This window comes from Siphateles boraxobius, unplaced genomic scaffold (genome assembly GCF_051911475.1).
Source record: "Siphateles boraxobius isolate OS27281-9 unplaced genomic scaffold, OSU_SipBor_1 6, whole genome shotgun sequence".
NCBI lineage: Eukaryota > Metazoa > Chordata > Actinopteri > Cypriniformes > Leuciscidae > Siphateles > Siphateles boraxobius.
Window position 1 is genome coordinate 22065094 of NW_027509186.1, and position 20309 is coordinate 22085402.

Genomic DNA, 20309 nt, shown 5'->3' on the forward strand with positions numbered 1-20309 from the left:
GCAAAGATAATTCCACTCACAGTGTAACTATGAGGCTGATGAATAGAACTACAACTCCCAGAAGCCTAACAGATCGTATTAGGTTGACGTGTATGTATGTGTTCGTACTGCCGGCGCAGAAACTGAATGAACATCTTGTACAGTTATCCATAACATATTGTTTTGGAGACATGGCGGGAGAAATGTCCATAATAGGTGAGTGTTAATTTGAACTAATGTACCCGGCAAGATACATGTCAAATTTAACCGAAGAAACATTTGTGTACGTTAGCCGTTAGCTAGAAACCGAACTGACGCATCTGGCATGAAAGTCCCAAATAACTGACTGTAACGTTACGTGGATAACTAGATTGATTTCAACCAAATCAGAAAGTTAAAGTTAGTTATCTTGTGTATCGTGAGACAAAACAGTCAGACTCAAACATAAGCGGCTTTTAACGTTATACGCAATTTATAGATACAGCTGACTTTCGTTCTTTATATTAACTGTTACAGTTGTTACAGCGGCTGTGTCTCAAAACCTAACTTAAAGCGAGACGGCATTTTGGCCTTCATGAATACTGTTTAGATAGGCACCCTTCCAAATGGCATCGTGTTCTTTGCCATGTTTTATTTTTCTATATACCATGGTTTTGGACATTATATTTGAAATGCTTATGAACGGCATATACATATGGTAACCAATAGGTTCTACGGTATAACAAAATTATCATGCTATTGCCATCTGATACTGTCCCACAATACGTTTTTGTAAGGTAGGTCATTGCCTGATTTCACCATTCTTTTCTTTTCACCAGTCATATATATTTGTATGTCCCTACAGGTTCTGTCATCCTGGCTTTATTCCTAGCAGGATATCTGGGACAGCAATACCTGCCTCCTCCGAAGCCCAGGGTCATTGGGTTAGATCTTGGGACCACGTTCTGCTCAGTGGGAGTGTTTCACCCTGGCACAGGCGATATTGAGGTTATTGAAGATGACAAAGGTCGCAAAAGCATCCCGAGTGTGGTGTCGTTCACCCCTGCCGGCGTGTTTTCTGGACATGAGGCCCAGGAATTGTCTGACACAAATCCTCAAAACACAATCTACGATGCCAAGAGATTTATAGGGAAGATTTTTGACCATGAGACTTTAGAGAGAGAGAGTGCACGATACCCGTTTAAGGTACGCATTTCATACGTTACATTCGTTCATTTCTCTTGCAGTATCTCTGACATTTTCTTTTTAATATTTTATAGGTGATATTCAACAATGGGAGTGCAGAATTCTTAGTCTCTACAAACAGCACTTTCACAGTTACTCCTGAATTCATCGGATCCCGTCTCCTCCTCAAAATGAGAAAGATGGCGGAGAAGCAACTGGGAGTTCCTATTAATAAAGCCATCATATCAGTACCGGCAGAGTTTGATGAGAGGCAACGAAACTACACCATCAGAGCTGCTAACCTAGCTGGTCAGTTTACTACTAGCTTCTTAAAGTGTCATGAAACCCTCCCATGTTTTAGCCTTGTCGTTCACTCCTCAGAGCTGAAAAAGTCTCAAGAAATGGGCGTGTATAGCTGTGGAAAAGTGAGAGTGTAAATGGTGTGAAGAAGGGAGAAAACAATCAATAAAACACAGACCTACAAACACACTCATTATACAGAATAATGAATATTAAAATATGAGCGTTCTCTTGTTGTTAAATAAATTGCGGCGTTCTCATGCGTGCTCCACATATTGTTATAGTCATTATATCTCCCATGTATTTGCAGTCAAACTCCAGCTCTAAACACATCGCAGGGAAAATGCAAACAACACTTTTGGGTTACTGAGGAAACATACACGTATGACACATGTGCCTGAAGGACAACAACACAGCTGAACAGGCAGAGGTGAAGGAACAGCGCTGAACCAGTCTTTCATGACATTTGAATTGGCGCTGAGCAATATCACAATTTTTGATTGTGACGTGGATGATTAAAATGTCTCCATGATCTGCTTTTGAAGGAATTCAAAATTCACGGTGTCCGTGCCGGAATGTGTCCGGACACCGTAACCATTATCTTTCGAGTCGTGCCATGCCGGAATGTGTCCGTGTCTGTGCCGGTGTCTGTGTTTCTTTTAATAACGAAGAAAATAATGACAAAGATTTGTATCTCTGCCACTTTAGCCTAAATGTCTGCCACCCTTGTTTATTTTATATTGTTACCTAGTAAGTTTTTGTTTTAAACAAAGGGACTGTTTGGCTGTAATGCTCAGTTACATGCTAAATAGTAAATCTAACTTGAAAAAGAATTGTGATTTTCCTAAAAAAAATGATATTTATGATATTTTTGCAATATCGCCCAGCCCACCCCTAATTTGAATTCTCTGCTGTATTGCAATCTCATGCATAAGACAGCGCATTGATTGGATTTAACAAGTTCATTGTCATGAATAAAATTTAAAAAAAGTTCATTCAAATGAATTAAAATATTGTAACGTTGTTACTATAGCCTATTAAAAACCAATTTATATTTAATGTTGTTACTGTACCCTAGTAAAAAACAAATTCTATTTATTATAATAATTATAATTTGAGTTGTTATTTTTAACCTTTAATAATAATACCAGATGACAGGGCTCTCTGTATGTTAACAGCATTAGGTGAGATATTTTTTGTCTTGATAAATATTAACATGTATCTACTGAACCTAATATTTATCCAAATTAATCGATATTGAATCAAGATCGGAATCAAATCACAAGATCAAGCAATAATAAAAAGAGTAGCCTGCCAGTCATTGTACCATGTAAACATTGTAACATATTGTCACTAAACTTAACAAAATTCTGTTTAGTTACCAAATGTTTTAACAATCACAATACACATCCTGCTTAAATGTCCCTGTTTGTCAATGGATCTTTTTTTGCACACAAAATTTTGCTGATATTTCACCAATGTCACCACACCTTGTGTGACACTTACAGCTTAGTTAGGTCTTTCTATTGAAATGATTGAAAATAGCCTGTTGATAATGTTCTGGTTAAAATCTATAACCTGTTCAATGATCAGTAGTTAAATAAAATGATCTATCACTGTGCATCTCTTCTTTTATCCAGGGCTGGAGATTCTGCGGGTGATCAACGAGCCCACGGCGGCAGCAATGGCTTATGGACTGCATAAGGCAGAAGTGTTTAATGTGCTAGTGGTGGATCTTGGAGGAGGAACACTAGATGTGTCACTTCTCAATAAGCAGGGTGGCATGTTCCTCACCAGAGCAATGGCAGGTGAGCCTGATTGTGATTTACATTATAAACGTGTCAGCACAGAGATTTTACGGTGGTAGATATATATTTGTGGCTATTAATGGGCAGGATTACTTCATGTTACTTGCTTAACTGTGTATGTAGATGTTTATGGTTGTCAACAGGCCAGGGCCGTCCTTACGGCGCAACTGGTGCAACCAAACCTGGCCTATTGTGACTGGACCTAGGGGGAAGCTTAATTATTTTATTTTAACTTTAATATTTTTTTGCACTTATACCACACTTATTCATTTAATTATGAATTATACACGTGAGGATTTTTTTGTTGTGGTTGGGTGTGTGTTTACTGTTTATATGAATGTATGTCTGAAAAGAACTGTCTCAGAAAACTTTCCATGGCATTTTCTTCTCATCCTACCTCTGTATAATACCTGATGCAGTGGTTTATAAGCGCACTGCTTTTCCATAAGCTCCACCTACTGCCAAACAGTGAATTTGCATTTTCATTCAGCCCGTCTGCTGTTTTTGCTCAGACCAATTATATATGAAATGCATAATAATTTAAAATTTCTTAAAAATGGTTTTAACTTTTTTTTACTCATCGTGACTAGCGTATCTACAGAGACGGCAGCCAATGAGTGAGAGGATTGTCTCTGACGTTTAGTGAAACTCCACCTGCCACGTCATTTCTTCATGGCGAAATCTATTTATTGAGGGGGGCGACACATACCACTTAAAAACACTTTCTATAGAAAACTGTTCGTTCTATACAAAATCTCATGTGGGTGTACATGAATTGAATATTGCTTTTTACTTTGTATTTAATTGTATGGTACTTAATGTCAGAATTAAATTAAAATGTCATGGAAATTTCTAGTCAATGCAAGTTTTTTTCTAGTTCTGCTCAGTTCTACATTTTTTTTTTTGCCTGGTTATGTTTTGTGAGTGTTATCTCTATAAAGTTATTTATTTCAATACTTTTCTGGTCATCACAAATTACTGGAAAATCATTGAAATTAATTGTCTAGAATATGGAGGTTGGTTCCCTGGTTATGAACTTTTTTTAAATGACACATTTTTCCCCCAGGCTCAGTGGTTTGACCTCAATGGGTATTTAGGCTGCAAGGTTTTGTGTAATACTCTCACTGAAACCTCACTGACATTTAACACACATGGAAATGATGCAACATCAGGTGCACAAGCCTCATCCTGTTTCTGCACGTGATTAACACATGTTTTTATTTCCATAGGTAATAACAAGCTTGGAGGTCAGGACTTCACCCAGCGTTTGTTGCAGTTCTCCATGGAGCGAGTGCGGCAGCAGTACGGCGTGCCCCCTACTCTTAAAGAAGACATCCACCTTCTCCGACAGGCTGTCGAGGCCGCCAAACTCAACCTCACCCAGGACTCTCAAGTTCATCTCCGAGTTCCTCTTCACCTGCAGACAACAGGAGAGAACGGAGCACGAGAGGAAAAAGTCCTGTTTGAGGAGAAGCTGACGCGGGAACTCTTCGAGGAGCTCAATGCAGATCTCTTCCAGAAGATTCTGGCTCCCATTGAGACTGTCCTGATAGAGGGCCATCTAGAGAAAGAGGAGGTGGATGAGATTGTCCTGGTCGGAGGATCTACGAGGATCCCCCGCATTAGACAGCTGATCAGTCAGTACTTTGGGAAGGACCCGAACACCTCCGTGGACCCTGACCTGGCTGTGGTGACCGGGGTGGCCATTCAGGCAGGCATCATGGGCGGCTCTTGGCCTCTCCAGGTCAGCGCAATTGAAATTCCCAACAGGCACCTTCGCAAAACCAACTTCAGCTGATTGGTCGAGAGACTTGAACTGCTGCTTGGGCATTTGTCACATGACTGATCTGTGCCAACAAGCCAAAAACTGGTTAAATGACATGTTTAATGTCTTTGCTTCCTCAAATGCATTAGCTTTGCAATGAATCGGGCCAAACGCAGTGGTTACTAGAGCATTTGTTCTTTATGTCTGGAGTTGTTTGCCCAAATCACAATTTGTATGTTTATCTTCTGAACAGATGCAGAGTATTTATTTAGATCTTCATTATATAAATAGCATTGAGAGAATGTTTTTGGGACAATATCAGTGAGTTTGTTGGCATCTGTGTGCCTAACTGTTACTAACTGTGCAATAAGTCTTTTACAACTGGTTTTGGCAGGTTTAATGATGTTGTATTCAGGGGAAGCAGCTGTTTGTATTTAACTGAATAATCATTCCAGTCTCAGCTATTTATTTATTTATTTTGCAGAGGCTAGCTATCTTATCAGCTAGCTGTTGCTTGTGCCTTTTTTTATTTCCACATTTAAATGTTTGATAGACTAAGCATAGTCTTGATTTTATTTTAAAAGACTTGTCTTTTTATGAAAGTTTGTTTTGTTTCTCTAATATAGTTAAATATTGGTGTTGTAGTAAACGGTAACTGCCAACTGTCAAATACAAATCATCTAAAATGTACCAGCATGACCAATGTGGTATAAAGTTCAAGAAATATTCAAACTGAAACTTTACAATTTAAGTGATTTCAAAGATTTAGATTAAAATATATATTTCATGCTCAAGTTTCACATTCTATATAAAAAACTGAATTATGTAGGACAAAAAAAATGCTAAACGTTTTTTTTGAGTTTGCCTGTCCTGTTTACATAATACTACATGCTCAATATTGGAGGTGAAAATCAATTATGCAAAGTGTGAACTTAAGTTTATTGCACTTTACATATGTCAGAGTCCAGAACATGATAAACAAGTCGAAAAGGGAAAAGTTATGATACATTTGTCAGTGTGAATGCATATCCAAACATTTCCTGTAACTCTCTTCAAAATATTGAATTATTATAATTCTATTTTTGTAAAAGTCCAGTACCATTTCATGTGTCATTAAAATCCTTTAACTTTTGCTACTGTGCAAAGAAATACAAACACTGTAAATCTGCAGAGTTTTTTTTATTGACTGACCTCTGGAACACATCATAAAAACATCAACCAGCACAATCGTTCAGCCCCGTCCTCTGTGACAGCACAACCACTGTAAACAATGTCACATCTCACATTTACAATATTAAATCTGGGGTCAGGGCACCTCAGCAACAGGAAGCCCTGTACAAAGTATTCAATACATGAAAAGCTACTTAAACGAGAGTTGACGCTAAAATTATAATTTAATAGTTTAAAAAAGTAAAGTCACTGAACAACATTCAAACACTTTTTATTATAGGACAGTGTCCAAGTAATATTGCACGGCATTGAAACTCCAAGCCAGTTTTCCTTATAAACAGTGTTCAACAACAGCCGACACTAAACCAAACTTTAGGTTTCTGTAATCCCCCATTACAAACTAATTAGGGGATTTCTATTTTTTTTCCTTAAACCAAACCACAGGTATGTATGCAGAACATGTGCTTAAATGTTCCATGTATTCTGGCATCATACTGACCAAGATAAGGCTGGGTGATTTCCTCTCAAAATGACAACTGAAACATGCTAAATAGGTGGAATATCAAACACGGTAAATATCACTGGAGGGCTAAAGGCAGGCACTCTGTAAACACCTGTTAGTTCTACAAAATTTACAACCGTTTGAACAGAAGGCATCATTAGACTTTGAATATCACATCAAATCAAGGTCTAGAAATAAAAAAAAAGCTGGCATTATATACGTTGTACTCCACATTGGCTGGCTATGGAAGATTAGAAAAAAATAAAATCCCCAAAAACCGATAGATAAAATCCACTATATTACCACAGGCATGCTTGCAATACGAAGCAAGTAACAGGCATTCCAGCATCCTCAAGCGTTACGTGGGGGAAGAGGCCACAGTTTTGGTAATAGTCAGGAAAACCACACTTCATACTTCTCTTTATTGTCCAGAATTTAGAACAAACAACTTAGCGTAAGGAAAAAAGGGGGAAAAAAGTGTACAAGAGTCCATCATCACCAGTAGACTAAGAGTTAAGTCAGTAGTCAGTTCAGAGGATACACCACAAGTTGGTTCAGGATGTGATGCATTTTTTTTTTCGCTCCATGAGTCAATGAGCAACGCCTTAATTGGTGTAGTAGTTAAATCCATTTTCCATGTATGGTTCATCGCTGCTGACTCCGTTGCTCACCTCTGTGGAAAAAGATGAAAGAAGGCAATAAAAATAAAGTTTAACATCCATGACGTTTGCAAGACGATGCAAAATCGCGAACCGAGGATCTTTAAACACACTTGAGACACACCGGCTCTGTTCCAAACCTCAGTGAGCTGCCTACGTAGTCTGCATTTTCTGAGGCATCAGGTGTGCCTCTTTTTCAACCTTACAAGAAAATGTTTTTTGCCAATTTAAACCTTGGCCAAATTCAGTCAGTCGGTATTACACGCATTACAACAAGCAAGAAGTTTTTCACTCAAAATAACATTTATTCACTTTTAGTCAAGGTTAGATGTTATTACTTTTATTCAACAATATCAATCAAAAACAGTTTCATATAACTAAAAATGTACATTTTACTCAATATTGTGTTTTTGTGCTGATTTGTTCATTAGCTTAGCTGGATGCTAACATCAGACTGGATTCAATTTCCAATAGCCAAGTCTCTCCTATTCAGACAAAATTGAGGGAAACAATTTTCATTCAGTACGTTTACTCAGTAAATCAATAGAAATTGATCAAATTAAAGACATTTATAATGTTACAAGAGATTTCTATTTTAAATAATTGATGTTCTTTGGAACTTTCTATTTATCAAAGAATCCTGAAAAAGATCCATCACAGTTTCCACAAAAATGTCAAATATCACAGCGATTTCTAAGAAACACTGTTGATATTTAAAATCGACACATAAACAAATATTCACAAAATTGTTTGTTTAGTTGTTGCAGAAATTGCTTACTACACCTTTAAGCAGCACAACCGTTTTCAACATTGGTATTAAAAAGAAATGTTCCTTAAATCACCAAATCATCATATTAGAAGGACTTCTAATGGTTCATGTGAGGTTCAACATAATAATAATGCTTTATTAGAAGGAATAGTTGCCTATGTAGTTTGCAAACTTGGAACAGAGCTGCTGGTAAAAAAAAACACAAAAACAGATTGTAGATGTTCTTTTTGAATTCCACACATCTGAATGATCCTCCCCCTCGTACTCACCATCCGCAGGCCAGTTACCCTGGCCAGTGATGCTACAGATCATTCAGTCTGTGGGATGTCAGCGGAGTATGGATTGATGGATGGATGAATGGATGCAGGAAGAGACAGGACGGTGGCAGGCAGTAAGAAACGGGAGGGAGAGGGGAGGGATTCGGGAATGAGATGGAATAGGATGCGGAGACATACAGTAGTGGAAGACTCAAACCCAGGAGGTGGACAGCTACTGTGGCTGACCTTAAAAACACACAGAGGCATGCGAACATTGTTGGGACACATGCACACACAAAGCTAATCCAGAAATACAATGCATGCAACGTGTACAGTTAACCGGACCTTAACCCTGTAAAGGCTGACATTTGAATTTTACCCAAACAGAGCAAAAATTTGCAATTTCTAGCAGTTGCTGATGTTTTTATGGTCTAAATGTAAGATGAAATTCTGGCAGCTTGTAGTGTAAATCAATGAAACCTTTATAACAGTATCCACCTTATTTAGCAACGCGGATTTTAGCGAACACTGGAAGCCTCACACATTCAAATGACAAATGGCCACTCTTACGTTAAAAATAAGGTGGATAGTAGACTACTTGCATAAAATGTATAGAAATATCAGTTGTCATTGTAGTTTTGTTCTGTAGTTTTTTTTTTTATGAGGGCCAAAACATGTAATGCAATGAAATACTATGATGACAGAGATGTACAAATGAACGTTCCTCAAAAGCCTGATGTATTTGATACTCACGTTAACATGAATTTTCTGAAACCTTTGTTTTTCTTGCTAAAGTAGGAGTGTTATTCAGAATGGCAGCAGCTGAAAGGTTTGTTTGAGATGCGCCCTCTACTGTACAGACCTGAACTTGCATTTCCTTCAGACTGAGGTTTATTCATGTCACTTTTGGTGTGAAAGGGCGCAATACTCAAACACATTACTTTTAAAAGTAACTTACCCCGAGACTGTTTATTTATATATTTTTAATCTGCAATTCAATTTACTTTATCTATGGACCAGTTAACAAACAATTTTAACTACAATGTAACTTCTTCAGGTTTAAGTTCTTTATCATTCAGCTCTTTGGACTTTCTCCTGGTTCGTTCCAACCGTTCCTGGCGACGTTATAGTTTTCTTGCTGTAACTTGGGCCTCATTTATCGCCAATTATCAAATGTTTATATATTATAATTGATAGTGAATCCCTTCAATTGAGTCACAAGATGGTGCTAATGAGCTTGGTGGTATGAAAAGTGACGCATTGTGGAGTAATAAATGAGACATTAAATAAATGTAAATGTACAATGGTGAAATATGTAGTTTAACAGTCATTATTACACATTTTGATTGCCCAATAAGCTCTTTCTCACACACACACACACACACACACACACACACACACACACACACACACACACACACACACACACACACACACACACACACACACACACACACACACACACACACACACACAGAGTATGAGAGATGCCAACAGGAGGTGTTCTGGTGGCTCTTACCAGAGAAGATGAGCTTCTCCTTCATGATGTTGACATCTCTGCTGGATCTCCTGACAGCTGCGCTCAGCATGATCTGCTCTGGGTTGTAGCTACGCATCCCACTCATTCTCCACCTGTGATCACGTGCACACAAACACACACATACACAAACCGCCCTTTAGTGACCATAGCCAAACAGAGAATGCGTTGTTACAGCTGACTCTGCTAATAAAACACTAATTTTTGATTTATAATCCCAGTGTTGACAATCAAATTCATGAATCAACTCATGAATCTCACGGTGATTTATTAACGTAATTGGTAGACACTAAGATATGGTACAACGTATTTACATAACCGTTCAAAAGGTTGGGGTCAGTAAAATTTTTGACTTTTATTCAGCAATGAAGCATTAAATCGATCAAAATTGACAGTAAAGCCATTGTTAATGTTATATAGATTATATATTTCAAAGAGTCCTGAAAAAAATGTTTCATGGTTTCCACAAAAATATTTAGTTATAATTTACTGATAATAATAATAAGAAATGTTCCTTGTGCAGAAAATAATCCTATTAGAATGATTTCTAAAGGATCATGTGACACTGAAGACTGGAGTAATGATGCTGAAAATTCAGCTTTGCATCACAGGAAGAAATTACATAATTATATTAAAATAGAAAACCGTTATTTTAAATTTAAATAACATTGAACAATATTACAATTTTTACTGTTTGTTTGATCAAATTAATACAGCCCTGGTGAGCATTAGAGACTTCTTTCAAAAACATTTATTTTTAAAATATTGACCCCCAAGTATTTGAATGCAAGTGTATGAATAATTTACTAAACACTTAAGACTTAGATTGATGTATGAACCAAAAAAAAGCATGTTAATCTATAGTGACCATCTGTTATACAAAATATGTTTTTTCCCCCCTGATAATATCCAGCACCATCTGTCACAAATGACATTTTGGAGTGTTGTTGGCTCAAATCAAGACAATCAGATTTAAACCATATGACTGGCAAGAAAGCTCTCAAGTAATACTTCTCTGCAACAGTAGAAAATGACTCTTGCAGAAACAAAAGCACATTCCGTACTCATCCAGTATAGAGACTGAGTATCAAAGCAAAATCCTAAAGTGTATTTCCTGTAGAAACCTGAATTAAATATGAATTATATGTTAAGTGATAAACAGTGATATTAAAGTGTAATCAGGTGGGCTGAGGTTTAGTGAGAAGAGTTAGTAATAGCATTGACAAAATCCAGGACAAACAAAAGATCCAGGCAGAAAGATTGAAACAGGGTTATACAGAGAAAGAAGGGCAAGAAAGGGAGATATACACTTGCAGCATGGGCACATAGTGCTGACCCAATTACCTGATTATGTGATAGCTGAGAGATGCCAGAATGCAGCAGAGAAGAGGAGCATGCACATCAGGCAGAGAGCAAGAAGAAGAGGAGGAGAGGTGGAAGAAAGGGGTAAAAGAAAGGGAGAGAATCAAGAGGTCAGTTCAGAAAAGCAGATGCAAATGTCACTATGGCAAGCGCAGCAAACGTAGAGGATCCAGAGCCCCACAAAACATGGAGTTCTCATTTCACACATTACCCAGTGATGCTGATCTGGAACATTAAACATCATAATGAAAAATAACTGGCGAGTATGCTAAACATCCAATGCAAATAAATGTTCTTCTTATTTATTATTCTTTCCTTCTATCTAACCATGGTCGAACGAAGATGCAACACACAATTTTAACCACAACCTTTAACTTTCTTTACTACAACATTCAAAGTCATATTTTCTTTTAGACTAAAACTGTACTGTAAACAGTAAAAAAGAGAACAAATTTGAAAATATCTCTTTAGTAGTAAAAACTAAATATTTATATACAGAATACTCTAACTTTCTATAAACATTAATATTTGTATTTGCTAATATTGTATTGCTTGTAATGTAGATGATATTGAAAGGATTTAAATTGAGATGAATATTTAATATTTAATTAAAATATGTTAATGTATGTGTTGGAAATTTGGAAAGAAGAACTAAGATATTGTTGTTAGTGTTAACTAAAACTAAATATAAAACTTTTTTTAAAAATGAAAACCTAAAAAGAAAATGAGAAATGCTGCCTTGACAACTAACTGAAATAATTTTAAGTTGAAGTACTAAATACACACACACACAACCAAACACACACACACACACACACACACACACACACACACACACACACACACACACACACACACACACACACACACACACACACACACACACACACACACAAACAAACTTGACTAAAAAAAGACTAATAAAAATGACAAAAGCATAAAACATGATTATTAAAACAAAATTAAAATGAAAACTGAAAATATAAAAAATAAAAACCAATTCAATATATTAATAAATACCTAACAGTATATCAAAAATACTAAAATAATTATTTTGAATAGAACATCATTCCTATAATCTACATCATACCATGTCAGACAAGTGGACACTTACTTCTGGAATATAAATATTCCCAGAACTACAGCAAAGGAAATGAGATCAGTGGAGATCCATATCAAGCAGTACTCATCTGGAGTCTGGAAAGACACAAATGCTGATAAGGCACACACACCACTAGATGGTGCAATAACAATTCATATAAAACATGATCCTGAATATTATATTGCAATTTTATCAATATACATTATATACAACATATGTCAGTAACTCAATTAACATATTTAGCATATTTGTTTTAAATTCTAGTAAAAAAAAAATGAGAAAAAAATGAATAAAGCAGTATGCTTTTATTTTGAATAAAGGCCAGAGCAGCAGATGTTGACCAATTATATTTCTAATCCATTGCATAATGAAGAATCTACAAGCAGATGAGGCTTTGTACCATGAGCCAGAGCGGATAGTGCAGCTTCCTCAGCACCTGCGGGGCTTCAGAGGAGACGGACGACACCCCACTGCACCACAGCAGAGAATACAGCCACGGGGCGTTCACCGAATACAGAGTCAGACTGATGTTGTTCTCATTATACAGCCTATTCAAATAAACAGAGATATGGTACGAGCTTGTACACACTTGACTGGGGACTAAAAGCCTAAAACACCAACTGCAACACATTTTTGTCCATCTCTTATTTTCAATGTGCTTGTTTGTTGTTGCTATGGCTTTTTATGTTGAATTTAGATGCGAGCAACAAGCTTACAAGCTAAATTGTGCCCTGGAATAGCAACATTGGCTATAATATAGCTTGAGTTTGGCTGAACAACTGCATTTCCGTTACATTACACTAGTGCAGCAAACACTGCAGCTTTTGTTCCCAAACTGTCCCTTATAGTGTAATGTGGATGTTGTAAGTGAGACCAGGTGTTTGTAAGTAGGGCAGAGGCCTACCGGACGTCCTGCACAGAGGCCTGGTTGTAGCGCAGCAGGACCCTGCTGATGTCTTTATGATGGAGTGTGTCGAGGGGCAGCTTCTGTACTGAGGTCTGTTGTAAACCCGGAGCAACCTGCCTCACCATCTCCCTGTTACTGTCCACCGTCCACATCACCTACACACACATTCATAAAAAACAGTTGAATATGAGAAGGGGAATACAAACTATACTGTATCAACCATGTGAAGCCTGACATATAAAGTGATAGTCAGAAAAATCTAACTACAAATGAAAAAAGTATCATGAATAAGATTTAATATGATATCTATTATGATAAAGGACAATATGGAACTTATATTCAAGGAGGGGGGAAAAATCAGAGGCCCAAATTGAGCAAAAAATATTTTATATCAGTTGTCACTCTATATTTCCCAATAATATATCTTTATAAAATGATATTTAAATGCTTTGTTTTATGATCAAAGCTCTGTATATGTTATAGTATGGGGCAACACATAAAATGCATTGCAATACTATGAAGACTAAGAGATGTACACATGCTCCTCAAAATCAAGATGTATCAATTTTGATACTCGTATTTAAAGATTTTTCAAAGAATTGTGTAAGGATAATCATCTTGAATCATCAGTGTTCATCTTAAAATATTACTAACAATATAAACGTTATTATTACATTTACTTTATAAAAATCAGTAAAGATTCAACCTGAAGGTGAACATTTTTACAATTATGCTAAAAGGCTTTTTACTTGTTGAAAAAAGTATAAAGTAAACTATCAATCAGATGATAGCAGATTATGTACAACTGGTGTTTCAGCAAAGTTTTGATCATGTTGATAATTTAGGCCTTAGAAATTTGCTGATCAAATATGATACAGTAGGCTTTATAAGGTTACAACCATAATGTAATTAGTTTTACTCACAGCTAGGGGGCGCAACTATATAACCATATAAAACAGGAACAAACGTATCCTAAAGGTATCCATTTCAACCCCAGGTTAAGGACAAATGTGATTTCCAGTAGCATATCAAAGGTGAGTATCACTCTCCCTCAAGACTAACCTGCCGTTGAGGTATTCCTGACCTCAGAACAGTGTCCAGGGTGAGGTTGACCCAATCATGGTGGTGGGGGTGATTGGGCGGTGGTCTACGCAGAGTGAATACAGCCGAGATCTTGGATTTAGCCGCTAGTTTCAGCATCTGCTCCAGGCTGCACACGGTCTGGTTCCCCACAGACCAGCGCTCAGATGCTGACATGTACTGTACAGTCCAGAAAGGATCATCCTGCATTCAGTGAAATCAGTTAGTCAAGCTATTTCAGATATACATACTTATACATTCCTAATGTAAAAAAATTAAACCTTAAAAGTCAAAAGAAAACAAGGACATTTAGTCTAAATTATGAAGCTATGACACTGTGCTTAATTACATTGAAGTCCACTTATAATTGGAGTAAAAGTCAAAATTTAGATTTACATAACCCTTAGAGATAAACAGACCATATTTGTTACTGTACCTTTAAGATTTCTGTATGCAAATGTTATCTGTTATAACTGGCTAATCACTTTGCATGAAATGCAGTATAGTTATTGTTCATTAGGTTGGGCTGATTGCACAAAACTAACAGCGGTCGATGTATAAATTTGGGCGAACATATACTAATGTGCTAACATGTACTAAATGTTTTCTACAAATGACCTGTTTTGCAATATAATTTCCATTAATGGTCAAGAGAGAGGCTTAGTGTGAGTATTAAAGTACATCTACATAAAAACCCTGTTTTTTTATAATCCCCATTCAAATTTAATAACACGCTTCAGTGTTGCCATAAATAAATGCAAATTACTAACACTATTACATCTCTATTTCAGCTGTATTGACCCATGGCTAAGCCATGTCCCCAAACGCGATGAGCCAATCACAGTGCGCATAAGTAACCCAATACCATCGGACATTCTCTGCTTCCTCATCCATTGAAATACATTGCAGTTAGTCAGTTTTCATTCGTTTTCATATGTTTTTTCTTGTCATTTTAAGTTAAAAATGATCAAACGGTGTGCATGGGGTACATGCAACTCCGACACTAGGTATCCCGAGAGGCTGGACGACGGTGTGTATTTTTTTTACCCTTTCCCAAGCCACATCTCAACCGAGATAAGTGTCTGGATTAAGTTATGCAGTAGACCACAACACCAACTAAACGTGGATTAATTAAACAAGGATGTCCACATCTGTTCTAAGATAAGTCAACAACGTATTTGAGGGTTATCTTTAACACCTCTAACGTAACGTTAGCCTAACATTAGAAAACATTAACGTTAGCTTCTAGCTCCATTGTACATCATGTCACTTAGCTTCATTAACGTATCTGTAAATAACAGAGATAACAAATGTTAGCAATGTTGTGCTGAATGATTCATGTAAATACTGTAGCACCAAACTAACGGAGAGGTACTCTTGGTAAAGATGGTATAAGGCTTGTCCTGGAAACATATGCAACTTAGACCTGTACATATTTAATTGGATCATCAACCATTAATTACATATTGAAGCACAACATTTTAGACAACTTTCTACCAAAATATATATCTAATCTTTCTGTCTCCAAAAATCATCAATCGCCTCCTGTGAAATGTCTCCTACTGTGACAGCTGCCATAGTGCCTGTCACCGAATGTTGACTGTTTGTCCGAGTGAGTGGAGGGGGCCATAGGTCAATTGTAGACATTGTTTAGAGCCAAAATAGCTCATACCTTCAGAAACCACTGTCCAGCGTTCAGTGAGCTCAGATCAGTCCAGTTGAAGAGTGAAGCATCCTCATACTGTCTCTCTGGGAACGCTCTCTTCACATTTGTGGTTCTCCTCAATGTCCGGTCTCTCATGAGGAACGGCACACCATCTAGACTACAGCCAAAGCCAGAGTTACTCAACAGTGTGTGATTAGACAGCACTTAGATGCAACTGAGAAAGTGCTTCCATTAGGCCTGAACCTGCCAGCCCTGCTGGGTAATATTCAATGATAAGAGAGTGAATAAAAGAGGTGAGTGGACTTACTGTATGCTGTGACTGGCAGAAGAACATATGTATGGATTTATTGCAATAGTGGGATTGTTGTACAATTGAAGAAGTATTATTTATTTATTTATTCGGCAGATGCCTCTTTACAAAGGGGAACCAATAAACTGAGGTTTAATGACTTGAAAAAGCACAATGGTGGTAGCTTGTGATTGAACCTTTGGGTAATCAGACAAGATCATTTAACCTCTAAGCCACATCAACCCATTTTATTTGAATATGGTTTTATACCAGTGCGACCACCTCTCAATGAAATTAAACCAGATGTTCACAACCAAATCAATATGTTGCCAGAAACAACAACAACATTTTTTACATTTTTAGATTCGAAAGGATAACAGAAATTATTTACTTTTAATTTCTTCAGTTAAAAATGGAAAAAGAACAAGCAAATAGCATGATTGTTTGCAGTGTTTTTAAAAATGAGGTCAAAATTATTTTTGTAGTAATCAACATTATGCCAGAGATTCTGTTCATAGAGCTTCACTTGTATTTGAGATATCTCAATCAAAAAAGCTTGAGTGAGGACTCTCTTTATCCAAGATAAATTACAACACAACAGATGGACAATTTCTGCTCCATTATCTAAAGATGTGCAGGCAGAGTAGATTATAGCTTAAAGGGGCTTCTTTATAAAGTCTTCCTGTCTGTCCCAGTGTTCAATTACTATGCACTCCCTGGGTTAAAGAGACGTCATGACTCATGCCAACCTCTCATTATAGCAGTCTCGCTCTGCCACACTAGGATTCACACTTTGAAACACGCACTGTGACACACACTGCTCTGTATAATCTATTGATTGAACTTTACCAAGAGGAGAACTAGACAGAATGAATGCATGAATACCTGATGGTCACATCCACCTCCAATCCACTAACATTTCTCTGCAGAGCTCGGTTGAAGGATAGTAGAGTGTTCTCTGGAGCGAGCTGAACAAGAGGGTGGGGGGGGGAAGAAAAAAACTTTTAAATAATTAAAAACAAAGATTAAAGTACTGCATACTTGAACCCTATGGAAGCAGCAAAGGAAAGAGCATTGTTAAACCAAAATGTGAGACTCTTCTCAGCCTGGAGCTAGGCAATAGCAAAACATCTTGTTGTTTGGATATAAATCAATAACTCATCTCAGAGGTTCACTGAGTGCTTGAGGGCCAGACAGATGCACAATCTATGGCTCCTCTGTGGTTCATGCTTATGCAAAGGCATGCAAGCAGGAACTTGAGATCATCTGAACACAGCGGGTCTACATGTGACAAATGCAGAATGAGGGTGAGATGCTTCCTTTGAAGCACAAGTGAATGAGGACTTATGGTTATGACCCTCATCTCAGAATTCTGGCTTTTAAAGCCACGGTGGTCAGTTCCACACCTATGATCTCAAACCAGCACCCTCAGTGTGTTTTCAACCCAGGTTTGGGTGTTTACAGCTGTAGCTAGGAGTGGCAGAAGACAATTACTTGAAGTTCCTCCAAACAAAATTGTTCACTAATAAGGTAGCAGAAATCGTACATAACACTGCTGCTAGAAAGACACATAAGAACGCTGAGATGTTATTATTAATTATATCTTTCATTTATTTTTCTGTAGCCATATTCAGAAGCGGACCAATTTTTCCGAGGGGAAATAAGGTAGATTTGTGTTTTTCACAGATGATTTCAATCCAGAGCAATTAAACATCTCTTTTTTTTTCACACAAACCCCAAACATCTACAGCGGAAAATTACACATACACACACAACCAGTCAAAAGTTTGTAATAATTAGGATTTTTTTTATGTTTATGAAAGAAGAATCTTACGCTCACCAATGCTGTATTAATTTGAAGAAAATACATTAAAAATAGTAATATTGTCAAATAATCTATATTACAATTTAAAATAACTGTTTTTATTTTAATATACAGTATAAAATAACAAAAATAACATCCATGCATATAAAAAGCGCATTTGACATAACAGACCACAATACACCACTGATACACACGAGTGTATTGAAAACCTTTCATAACCACCAAACCTTGAACAAAGCCTACACAGAGATTCTCACTGGCTCTTACCAGAGTTATATTTAGCTATGACAAGCCAGGGAAAAGAAATATGAGAAAGATAAACGAAGAGAGAGTAAGAAAAAGAGAGGGAAAGTGAGGGATGGAAAAGATACAGGCAAGAGATAGAGGCCTAAAGAGAGAGAGAGAGAGCAAGGACCAAACTGCCTCCAGCAATCCGTGATGTAGCCTGAGCTTGATGGAGCATCTAGGGAAGACAGGAAGTGCACAGCACAATGCTGACAATTTGGCAGCTTACCATTGGAGCTCCTTGATGGCCGATGATGGCGGGTGCTGCTTTGAGACTCCCACGCTCAATAATGCAGGGTGAGGTGATTGACAGCGGAATGAAGTACAGCGTGAGGAGAACACTCAGGTAGATGAGGAGAACTATCATCTGGAACCCTAAAGAACCAACAACGTAGTTATCTGAAATTACAACTATGGTACAGCTTCAAAAAAAAGAAGAATTTTAGGGATAAAATGGCTTTAAATTAGATGTTTTTAAACAATTTGATTTTGTGATTACATGTGTTGTGTCATCATCTTTGCAGTAGCTAAAAGGGAAATGCCTAAATGAAATTTTAAGCTCAGAACAACTAACTGTGAATGCTTAGCCAGCACATGTAAAGTGTGCGGTCTCCTTGTACATAATGTGCTTTCTAATATTAGTGCTACTGTAAGTACATTTATGTTGACAGTTGAGGAGCCATGACCGCAGCTGTCCTGAAGAAGAAAACTGTAGAAGTTTAGGCTGCTAAAATGTGCAATATCTTCCCTTGCAGCAATGCTGAATATATAACATTCTTGTGTTGAACTATGAATTGCATTCTCAGCACATGATGTGTGGAATTGAGCTTACACAGCTATTTTAATTCACATGCGAAGTTAATCCACATGAATAGTTTTCTAAATCTCACAAAATGAAGACAAAATACACTTCAATTCAAAAGTTTGGGGTCTTCTATTTCATAATAATTTTTATTTAGCAAGGACGCATTAAATTAAGTGACAGTGAAGACATTTATAATGTTACAAAATATTTCTATTTAAAAAAAATTGCTGTTCTTTTGAACTTACTATTTATCAAAAATATATTCATCTGTTTCAAAATTGATTTATAATAGTACATTTTTCCTTGAGTACTAAATCATCATATTAGAATGATTTCTAAAGGATCATGTGACACTGAAGACTGATGAGTAAGTGGTGCTGAAAATTCAGTTTTGCATCTGAGGAATAAATCACAGTATTTTATAAATTTACAATCATAAAATATATAATACAATTTTGACAATATTACAGTTTTATTGTATTTTTGATTTAATAAATACAGTTTTGGTGAGCATTAGGCTTGCTGCGATAGTCGTTGTTACCAGAGTTACACGGTGTTCAGCCACACACCAATTACATCACTTGCCCACAGCCGTATTCTAATTTACACACACACACACCTCCATGGTGTATGCAGTGCCTATTCATTTAGTTAATAAATCCGACTTGTTCGTTTTGTTATTAAAGTTCAATGTTTAATATAAGCAAGTTTGTCTCTGTTTTGTTATTGTGTTTTTCATTAAGAATAATAATGAAACCACCATTCAAGCAATTGCCGCCCGCGAATTGCCGTTAATTCATAAGATGCAAGCTGGAAAAAGCGAGGTGGAAAGACCCCCACCCCCATATTAACCGGTGGGAAAATTTTCTAAAAAAAAAAAAAAAAAAAAAATATATATATATATATATATATATATATATATATATATATATATATATATATATATATATATATATATATATATATATATATATATATATATCTCACCAACCCCAAACTTTTGAACTCTAATGTAGGCTCTGTGTACTGTACGTCCCTGAGGAAGAAGAGAAAATTTGTTCTGATTAACTAAATGAGC

General features: G+C 36.7%; 2 protein-coding genes across 6 annotated transcripts in view; one reads left to right on the plus strand and one right to left on the minus strand.

Moving 5' to 3' along the window:
* The first annotated feature begins 24 nt into the window (after window positions 1-24).
* On the plus strand, window positions 25-6171 carry hspa13 (heat shock protein 70 family, member 13). The gene is made up of 5 exons (XM_077208216.1): window positions 25-195; window positions 824-1164; window positions 1239-1452; window positions 3084-3251; window positions 4481-6171. The coding sequence occupies exons 1-5, from the start codon at window positions 30-32 to the stop codon at window positions 5047-5049; spliced, it is 1458 nt and encodes a 485-aa protein (XP_077064331.1). The 5' UTR covers window positions 25-29; the 3' UTR covers window positions 5050-6171.
* Window positions 6172-6176: 5 nt separating this feature from the next.
* The window catches only part of gdpd5b (glycerophosphodiester phosphodiesterase domain containing 5b), a 56286-nt gene continuing 42153 nt past the window's right edge, over window positions 6177-20309 (minus strand). For 2 of the 5 annotated variants that reach the window (XR_013195942.1, XR_013195941.1), the window contains 10 exons: window positions 18656-18801; window positions 17202-17284; window positions 16034-16184; window positions 14344-14565; window positions 13279-13436; window positions 12775-12922; window positions 12387-12469; window positions 9893-10005; window positions 8386-8619; window positions 6177-7361 (listed from right to left, as the gene is read on the minus strand). Coding sequence is in view for 3 of the 5 variants with exons in the window: in XM_077208202.1 (XP_077064317.1) it covers window positions 7294-7361; window positions 9893-10005; window positions 11255-11269; window positions 12387-12469; window positions 12775-12922; window positions 13279-13436; window positions 14344-14565; window positions 16034-16184; window positions 17202-17284; window positions 18656-18801 (1187 nt within the window). In the remaining 2 variants the exon portion in view is untranslated. Of the gene's footprint in view, window positions 7362-8385; window positions 8620-9892; window positions 10006-11254; window positions 11270-12386; window positions 12470-12774; window positions 12923-13278; window positions 13437-14343; window positions 14566-16033; window positions 16185-17201; window positions 17285-18655; window positions 18802-20309 lie in introns of those variants that run through there. The other 3 variants (XM_077208202.1, XM_077208204.1, XM_077208203.1) reach the window with 3 other exon arrangements.

What these genes read in the sequence shown, in the direction of transcription:
- hspa13 (XM_077208216.1), top strand. Translation starts at nt 30, where the DNA reads ATGAGGCTGATGAATAGAACTACAACTCCCAGAAGCCTAACAGATCGT. An exon ending in GTGCACGATACCCGTTTAAG is followed by an intron (nt 1,165 to 1,238) that starts GTACGCATTTCA and finishes AATATTTTATAG; the next exon opens with GTGATATTCAACAATGGGAG. An exon ending in CCTCACCAGAGCAATGGCAG is followed by an intron (nt 3,252 to 4,480) that starts GTGAGCCTGATT and finishes TTATTTCCATAG; the next exon opens with GTAATAACAAGCTTGGAGGT.